At 32.1% G+C, this 10,131-nt stretch overlaps 1 protein-coding gene across 1 annotated transcript; it reads right to left on the bottom strand.

Annotated features, from left to right (window-relative positions):
* Positions 1-456: 456 nt before the first annotated feature.
* Positions 457-3,808, bottom strand: LOC113715605 (APO protein 3, mitochondrial-like). Its single transcript, XM_027239881.2, has 3 exons — positions 3,160-3,808; positions 1,809-2,239; positions 457-1,533 (listed from the first exon to the last, which is right to left on the bottom strand). Exons 1-3 carry the CDS (start codon positions 3,510-3,512, stop codon positions 1,127-1,129), a joined length of 1,191 nt encoding a protein of 396 aa, XP_027095682.2. The 5' UTR covers positions 3,513-3,808; the 3' UTR covers positions 457-1,126.
* Positions 3,809-10,131: the final 6,323 nt, after the last annotated feature.

A 10,131-nucleotide genomic window follows, 5' to 3' on the forward strand; every position in this document is an offset into this window, starting at 1 on the left:
ACATAGACTAGTCAGGGAAAGGATTCCTATTGATTCATATCTGTAATTTTTACCGTTAAAGAATCCTGCATTTTGGGTTCTGTTTCATACCCAATCTACAGACAAAACCATAGAAACCTTCAGGTCAAAGTTGGAACTTTCTCCTAATGGCTTTTGAAAACTACAGTAGTTTCCCTGTAGTTCTTTTTAGTCCGTAAACGACCTGGTAAGGATAATTAGAGGGCTTAGATATTCTTGATCCAGAGATAAAATGAAAAATCACCAGCTAAAAGATCTCCCAATGTCAGTGTCCGCTACTAGAGTGCTTTTGTCTTAAGCGTACCCAATCTATACGCATTTAACTGCTGCATTGAAGTTGACCAATTAAACAATTGGTTTCCAGCTTGGCAGTTTCCATCTCTTCACCAGTATTCACAGAAATAGGAAATTCATACAGCTATAAAGGATATGGCGATATGCTACTTGATAAGCAATATGACAAATAGTTGCAAGATTCATTGCGAGTTATTATCAACTAACTGAAGATTAGCAAGTTATTGGAGCATAAACAACAGACAAGATTAGACAGCATAAACAAATACCCTAACCAGCAGACAGCTATCACGAACCAGATATGCATTGACCTAAAAGTTACATCCTGTTTTACCAAAGCTTTAATTAATTTTTAAGGCCAATGTGTGGACCTTGCTAGAAGCTGCAGAAAACCCAGCTTCAATGCGGTTTTCCATTATTCATCAATATTGCTTTCATAGACTTCGAACCAGCAGCAAAGCTCCATCCAACAATTACTCCAAAGAGAAAGTTGACTTAAAATTCAAAGCCGAGAATGCCAGAATTACCTAATTCCTGGAATTCCAAGAGACAGGCATAACAGGAACAAACAATTTATATCCACCTTTTGAAAGCTTAGTAATGCCGCACTGAAAAATTCGTACTCTATGTCAATTACTTTCCACCTATTCCTTTCTCTTTTCCTTTGCAATGCATCAGTGAAGAGACTCCAGGCTAACGCTGAACAGTTGATTAGGTGTTCAAGAAAGGGTTGTGATATGAGAATATCCAATCTCACTAGCAGATGGTTCAGGGATGTATGAAACTACCAGTTTTTAAGCACTGCTTTACAGCCTCAGACAACCAGCTTTTCCTCATCTAATTCGGGAACCACAACATCTTCCCTCATTACACCATTGTAACTCTCTCCAACTTTTGCTCCAGCTTGTGCAAACAATTCCACCACAGCAGGCAACTTTCCATAGTACCTCTTCAAAGCATCTACAAGTACAACAGGATGATGATCTCGAACATGCCAAACATATACTGGAGGAACAACATCATCAATTGTTGCCTCTTGCCAAGCATGTTGTCCATCACGCATCTGATGCTTGAATGCCTGACACTGCCTCACTCTATGACCCTTGGGCCCAACTTGGACCTCAGAACAATATCCGCATGTTTGAACTGCATACTTCTGCATTAATTTTATGGCTCCTGAACGCATTTTCTCCCATGCTTCCATGCCTTTCTCTGCAAAACCTGCAAAATGTTTCCGTTTTAAGTTCAGCATGCATGCAGCGGACCTGATAGCTATTAAACTTCTGCAATAAAAGTGGAAACAGAGTATTGCTGGAACACAATTTATAAATTTCATCAAGACAGGGAAATCAACCGATTCATTACAACTTTTCCAACGAGAGAATCTGGAATACTTAGTGTACTTATCTCTATATCATAAATGGCATAAGGATTTTTTTCTGTACATAAACACCAGAGGAAGCACCCTGGAAGGGAAAACACAATAAAACTCAAACCTTTTATATCATCAGAAAGCAAATCCAAATTTTTCTCAACTCCACCAGACTTTAATGGAGTATCCCAAAATCCAAAGGCACTGATGTCCTTTCCAGATGAATAATCCTTTGGGAATCTCTTTTCGAAATCAATCAACCTGCCAGCAACACGATAAATAGGATACTCTCTCCTCCTTGTCGGGTGCTCGGGGATGTCCACTCCAGCCTGAATACATAACTCAACTATTGCAGGAATCCGATCCACTTGAAGCCGCTCATCATGAGAAACAGCTCTCCCCAATCTGTCATATAAATGAAAAGAGTCTACTACAGGTAATAGATGTTCGACTTTCCCTCTCTCCCAAGTGTGCTCTTTAGTGCTCTGACTGCCACTTACATCACATGTTCTAATCATATGAGGAGTACCACCTACATGAACTTCGCCACATAAGCTGCAAGAATGGAGTCGTGCAAATTATCAGCATATAGTTACTCAATTTCCTACCGGCTGTCATTCCAGAAAGAATTCTTTTATCCAACAATCAATACTTTCATCCAACTTTCTAGTAATCTGCTAAAAAGAAAAAGAAAAAAGACTTTCTACTAGTCTTGATCACAATTTTGAATGCATTAAGAGATTACCAAATGATGCTAGACACTAGACAGGAGCAAACTATTGCAGATTCTCACATACATTTATTTGAAAGCGGTGATGATAGAAATGACTCAGAAAAAGAAGAAATCTTATATTCATTACGTGGTTTGCAAAAAGCAATTCCTCATTGGTCAAGCACTCTAAAATTGCTGAATTATATAATCACTGAGTACTACACTCCTATTCAGCTTCTCATTTACACTATAATTTGATATTCCAATTCATGTAGCCTTCTGTTGATCACTATGTCTAAATTTTCCAAAAATACTCCACTTGCACTGGATCCTATCTCAAAAACTACCAGGTGATAAAGGAAAATTTATGTGGTCCAGATCATTATTCTCATAGTCATTCTTTCAGACGTCACAAATATTTTGATTCTTTTTTAGTCAACATAACCAACAGAATGTTATTATACACCAACTTTGCTGACCAAATTGACACGAAAGGCTTAGCTTCTTCCCTTTTTGCTTTTGTGCAAACCAATGTTCCACTTTTTGCATTCAGTTTCAAATAAAAACAGGGAAGCAAACTCTTAATCTCTACATAATTCAATTATTGCAATTTAGGAATGAGACACCATTAGCATTATGCCATATATATCCTTCTAAGAGTACCACAAAGCAAAATCGATTGTTCACATTAAAATGACCAATGCAGCTCTCAAGAACAAAATACTAAGTCACAATTATTGAGGAAATCCTGTTATTGATTTACCTGCAGAAATAAATAGGAATATTATCAGCAACTCTCCTAGCACAAGCCAATAATTCAGCTTTAGCAGATAAAACATGATGAGCGACTGGAACTAGTGATTTAACCAATAAACCATTTTCAGGAGCATTAAGAGTAACCTCTTGGACAAGCCTCCTCTGTTGCTTTTCCAACCTGGCTCTTTGCTTAAGTTCATTAACATTCGTCACCAATGGTTTTCGCTCAGACTTCTTCAGTTTTCTAGGTAGCTCTGTAAAGCCACTCTCACTCGAATACAGTTTGAAGCACCCATTGCAATATTTTACCATCATCCCATGATAAGGATTAAAAAATTCTTGGGCCTCTTTACGAAACATTTAATCCTGCAATCAGATGTGGAGGGACTTAAATCGTTTTTCCTTTTTGGCAATGGTCTATCGCTTGGGCATTTTAACAAACATGTGGCATGCAGACAAATTACTAGAAGAACAATTGCTCACAGAAATTGCCAAAGTGCAAAAGTGGGTTACAAATTTGAACACCAACGCTTGAACTAAGTTTTGTGAGGGACACGAATGGAGGAGACTTCAGGAATCGCAAATTCTGGGAAATAGGTTTTTGGGAAGCGTTGGCCGTTGGGGCAGTTGGGGCGGCCTGGCAGGTGGTCGAAATTTGAATTCAGTTGCATTTCTTGTTTTATTTGCTTTTATTCTTGGGATAAATATCAGAAGCCCCCCTGAGGTTTTTCTTAATATCACTTAGCGCTCCTGAGATTTTAAAAATATTACTTACCTCTCCTAATAATTGCAAAATGATTATATTAATCCTCATTTGGTACATAATTCATATATCAAATAAATAGAGTTCATAACATTAAAGAAAAGGAAACAAAAATCACTTTCTTTTCTTTTCTCTTTCTTCAACATTCCCTTTTACTCATTTTTTTGGATGACTATGTAATTTTTTATTTGCAAATTATAATAAAAAAATAAATTTTGTTTATTTTTTCTTTTTGTGATTCTAATAAGATGTGGTATGATTTCTTTATTTAATTTGAGTTGACTTTTATAATGATTTAGTACAATTTAAAGGTTTAGGGTAGAGGTTGAGAAAAGGTTGGGCAAAAAAATAAGGTTCATAAGAAATTTGTTTTAAGTATATAAAGTTGAATTAGTGCTAATATATTTCTTTACAAATATCTTTTTATTTTATATTTTTATGGACTATAGTTCTGTGATGTAGTTAGAGGTGGCAATAAGTCCTAAGACCTAATGGGATCCCATACCCAAATTTAATTTGTACGGGATGGGTATGTAAGATATGGGATTGGACCTAATTGGAAGTATATCCAATAATACCCATCTAAAATATAGGTCTAATTGGGATCTATTTGGAACCCCCATGAGCCTTTCTTTTCAACCAAAATCTAAGAACATTGATTTGCCTAAAAGTCAAAAACCACCAAATTCTCCAAAACAGTCATATAGTATGTGCATCTAGTAGTAGTAGCAGTAGTGCACTGTTGTTTGTGTGTGTATTTAGCAGTAGAAGTAAATACACAAGTATTACTACTACTGTACTAGTGAGAGTGTGTGTGTGTGTGTGTGTGTTTAATCAGTAGATATAGAAAGCGAATGGTGGTGGTAGTGGTGGAATGGATGCTCCAATAGAGTAGTAGAAAACTAGTAATATTATTGATTATGTAGCAATCCTAATAAGTAGTAAATATAAATGTTTGGATTTTTTAAGAACACAAAGAGTGAATGACATGGTAGTAGTATTCTTAGTTCTGGGCATTGTTGTTGGAGGGTAGGGTGTGATGGGTTTGGAATAGAAAAGATGAGACTCAAGAGTTGAGAAAGTAGGAAGAGAAGTGTAGGACAAACACAACAAAAATAAAGTAATGTCGAAAGGTGGGAGTTTGGTTGAATTTGATTCATTTTTTGTTTTTAGTCGTTTTGTGAAGCTTTCCATGTTTTAAACCTAGAAAGGTTGTTTATTGGTGTAAAGTACTAAATTAGTTCTTATCTATGTATTTTTATTTGCATTAGAATTGGTCCTTTATGAATTTTATATCTAGTAAATTTTATTTAGCTTGAAAAATTATCGCACAATATATATATGTATATGTATATGTATATATGTATGTATGTATGTATGTATGTATGTATGTATGTATGTATAAAGAGAAATGTAGAACTTTTACAAAGCTAAACCAACTAACTAAATGTTATTAAATAGAGCAATATTGTGATATTTGATTAGGAAAAAATAGTTTTAAAAAAAATAAAATGGGATTTATAGAGTATTTGAGCAATATTAGTGTGGGTCTAACCCATTTGGGCCCCTCCCATGACCAATATGGGACTGTTTCAATATAACCCATATTTTATAATTCTAATTAAGTCCCGTCTATCCCCGCTCAATTGCCATCTCTAGATGTGGTGTTACAACTAGAGATTGTTTTTAAGGTGGTGATTTTTTTGGAGTAAATAAAATGATTTTATAGTATTTTTATTTAACAAATAAGCAAAAGGGTAGTTTGAGGTTTTTCTTTTAAATTCTATTATGCATATAACAAAGGGATAATATCAGATACCTTCCTTGAGATTTCTCCAAAGAACACCTGGCACCCCTAAGATTTCATTACCTCCCCAAGTAATTGCAAAAAAACTATATTAACCCTCACTTGAAACATAATTTACATATCAAATAAATGGAGCTAAAAATTAAAACAAGGAAACAAAAGTCACTTTCTTTTCTTTCCCTTTTCTTCAATATTCTCTCTTACTCATTTTTTGGATGACTATGTAATTTTCTATTTGTATATTATAGTAAATTGAATTTTGTTATCTTTTATTTTTTATAATTGTGATAGAGTGGGGTATGATTTATTTGCTTATTTTGAGTTGTGTTTTTATAATGATTAGTGCAACTTAAAGGTTTGACCACGAGTTGAGAAAAAGTTGGAAAAAAAGATAAAGTTCATAAGAAATCAGTTTTGAGCATATAGAGTTAAATTAATCAATTGTATTTCTTTGCAAATATCTTTTTTATTTTTCAAATATATATTTTTATGGACTATAGTATTATGATGTGGTAGTACTGCTAGAAATTATTTTTTAAATGATGGTTTTCTTGAAATAAACTAAGTGATTTAGGAGCATTTTTATTTAGCAAGTAGAAGGGTAATTTAGGGTTTTTAAAACTTTTGTTACACAAACAACAAAAGTAAGGGAGGTGAGTGATATTTTTAAAATCTTAGAGGTGCCACGTGACATTAAGAGAGATCTCAAGGGAGGTTTCTGATATTATCCCTATAACAAAAGTAAGGAAGGTAATTGATATTTTAAAACCTTAAGGATACTAAATGATATTAAGAGAAATTTTAGGGGAGGTTTCTAATACCATCTCTTTGTTCTTCTATTGTTGGGCACACAGTTATTAAACCTGACCCGAGGAGGAATTCAATGAAAGAGGTGGGTCATTGGATTATTGGTTCAACCAGTGAGTGAGTGGTTCAACCACCGGTGGGTCACTAAATATACTTAGATATTATGTCTCATAATTTTTTATATGGTTGAAATTATAATAAACTATGCCACAGTAACTATTCAGTCAGTCTTTATTATAGAATCATTAATTCTTATAAGAATCAACAAAACCTAAATTTAATTAGTAATCCACCGAACTTCAAGTATAATATTTTATCAAAATGTAATTATCTAGTTTATTTATGAATTTTAAGTGCAAAAGGTTATTAATAACGATATTTATCTTTAAAATGAATTGTGTAATATATTAATTTTTAAATCCATTTCGTAACTTATAGAATTCGGGGAATAATAAAATTTTATTAAAAGATTCCAAATAAATTTTGTTTTGGAGAAATAAAATAAAAATAAAAGTCTAATATATAATATAACAAGGACCAGCCAACAAATGGGCTGTTGGTCCAGTGGTGATTGTACTTTACTCCTATATGTGAGGTTCCATGTTTGAACCATCACTTCAACATCTTCTAAAAATTTTTAACACAACGGGTTCCTTACAAAATCATTCGGTTTACCGAATTAACCAATTGAACCGCCGATCCGTTGACAAGTCAACGACTGTATTGCTCAAACGATCCAATTAGCAACCTAGCCCAATTTAGTTGAATCACTAGGTCGGGCCGGGTTTAATAACAATGGTTGAACAAATAACCCTTTTACTTTATTGCAAGGAAGGACAGTAGACGAAGGTAAAAATTAAGGATTAATTTCAGTTCATATTTGGCCTAGTTTTATGACTTTATCATGAATAGAATTTTGTGATGCTACAACTTTTGACCTCTATTTTGATACGAACCTAGTACATAAGTAGATCATTAATTGGGTTAGTCTATACATGCCTCTATTTTGATATGAATCTAATACACATGTAGACCACTAATTAGGTCAGACATGTTAATATATCATCGCTTTATGAGATAGTAGCCGAATCCATATTTTACCCTTCCTTTTTTTTTGTCAATGGCACTCTCTATGTTTTGATTGTAGTTGTTGAACATGAAGGATGTTATTTTTTATTTTTTATTTTTTCATATTTTTTCTAGTAAAGAAGGGTGAGATTTAAGAAGTGGAGGAGAGGGGAGAGGATAAGTGGATTTGAACCAAGAACTTTAAATCTTAGGATCTTAATCTTAACCTTTAAATCAAGGACACATGAAAGATTAAAGTATTCATATATTATCTCTTAAAAAACCCAATATCAAATAGGTAAAATTAAGTATGATATTGGGTTTTTTGAGGGATTTTTTTAAGATAAAGGATAATATAAAATTTATGTTATAACGAACTTTTAATCTAGTAGTTAGATTGTTTATGTACATATAGACAAGTTAGAACTTGTGATTAATCAATTATTGATAGTTAAAAGAATAAGTAAAACAAAGTATGTAATTTTATCATGAACAAGTCAATATTAGTATGGGGTGAAGGAAATTGTGAGATTAGAAAAGGAAGAAAAAGAAAGTAAGAAGAAAGAATTAGGAAAAGAAGAAATGTTAAATCATTAAGTTCAAAGAAGTCATGATACAATCATTTTAGATAGAAAAGCTTATGGACAACCAAATATGTAAGTATTGTCCCACCTTATTTTTTGAAATAAAAAAAGGCTTGATGAAAAAATATGTTTTTGATTTTAGAAAATAAGAAATTGGCCTAAAATGGGACTTTTAAATGCGACAACTTGAGCCTAAAAAGATAGTCTAAAAGGGGGTTTTTGCAAAAAATAGTCACCACTTGATAATAAATTTAGGTGTACCAAGTCACAGGAAAAAAGGTTTGATAAAAATAAATAAAATAAAATCACAGTAGTAGATTGGGAACTCACAGTAGTAGAAAGGGAAGGCAAAGGTTCAATTAATTCAAACCTAAAACACCCTTTCAATCTAACATAAGTTAGTTGCAAGGTTTAATCAAAATTTTCCTAATATAACCCTCAAACTTATCATATTCAAATGTTTTCTACATGGATGCAAATTTAAATCTAAAGAGATATCGGGAGGAACAAATTATTACTTCAAGATCCAGTTGGTATAAATCACATTTATTGCGAAACCCAAGAAAAATCCCTTAATGAGTCATGTGTATGCCAAAAAAAAGATTCAAAGAAATAAAAATTATAATGTGTATATATGTATGTGTGTATATATAGATTTATATGTATACATACACACACATGCACACATACACACACACACACACACATATATATATATATATATGTATGTATGTATGTAACATAATGGGTACGAGGGACTAAAACTCATGACACAATTTTCTTTCTTATAGAGGGGTAGTACCGGGTTACGGCTAAAAAATCCATACTCATTCATTTCCATATTTGAATGATGACTCTTTTAATCTAAGCAAGTAAATGTCCTAATTTTTTTCTAATTTCTTAAGTTAAATGCAAGTCTAAATTACATGGTTCACGTATATAGGGATAAGAGAATAATATAAGAAGATATATTATGCAAAAAAAAAACCTAAAACAGGAAAAATACATGAAAATGCAATGAATGACACACAAAGGATGAATCTATCATGTGGATGACATATGGATTTTGCATTGGACTAACTCATTTTTATAAGTTCTCACTAGCATTAGACTAATAAAAAACGGAAAAAAAAAATCATAACTAATATTGGACTAGTATGGTAATGTCATGCACTCATTATTTATAATAATAAAATATATAAATTATAATTAAAATAAATAAACACATATGAACACAAAAGATATATAGCACATATGATATCTAGATATGAAATCCTACAAAAAACAAATAAAGCACGTTAGTACATAAGCTAAAAGAAACCTAAATACAATCTAAAGGGGGTGGAACACAAGAAAATAAACGTATCTAAGCTATCTATTACATTTGGAGATATAAATACAATATAAAGGGGGGGAACACAAGAAAATAAACATATATAACCTATCTATTACATTTGGAAACTTAATTATAATCTAAAATGAGAAAATATAGTAAAATATACCTATCTAACTTATCTATTATATTTATCTATCTAATTACAATTCTTGTAAAAAGAAAAATACAACTTATCTATTACATCTTGGGTATTCGAATACCCCAAATAATTATAAAACTTAAATTAAACTAAGATAAAAATGAATATAAACTAAAAGTAAATAAATAAAAGAAAATACATAAAAATATATAATCATATAGGAGTATATAGGAACACATAATCGAATTAAGAGAGTAACATGGATACCTCCTCTTTTGATGTAGTGGACTATGATGAGGAAATATTGACCTATTTATACTCAAGAATTAACAAAAGGATCAAGACACCAATTTAATAAAAAAAATACTTTAAAAGCAAACATAAAAGCATAATAAATTTGCATTATCATGCCAAAGTTGCAAGTAAACTTAAAACACCCAAAATTGAAAGATAAATGCACTTAAAAAGCATAATT

Source organism: Coffea arabica, chromosome 1c (assembly GCF_036785885.1).
Source record: "Coffea arabica cultivar ET-39 chromosome 1c, Coffea Arabica ET-39 HiFi, whole genome shotgun sequence".
Classification (NCBI taxonomy): domain Eukaryota; kingdom Viridiplantae; phylum Streptophyta; class Magnoliopsida; order Gentianales; family Rubiaceae; genus Coffea; species Coffea arabica.

Bases quoted from the DNA above. Each gene is read 5' to 3' on its own strand.
- LOC113715605 (XM_027239881.2), bottom strand. From the start codon at position 3,512: ATGTTTCGTAAAGAGGCCCAAGAATTTTTTAATCCTTATCATGGGATG. The intron at 2,240-3,159 runs GTAAATCAATAA...CCATTCTTGCAG, and splicing joins ATTCCTATTTATTTCTGCAG to CTTATGTGGCGAAGTTCATG. The intron at 1,534-1,808 runs GTTTGAGTTTTA...AACATTTTGCAG, and splicing joins GCTTTCTGATGATATAAAAG to GTTTTGCAGAGAAAGGCATG.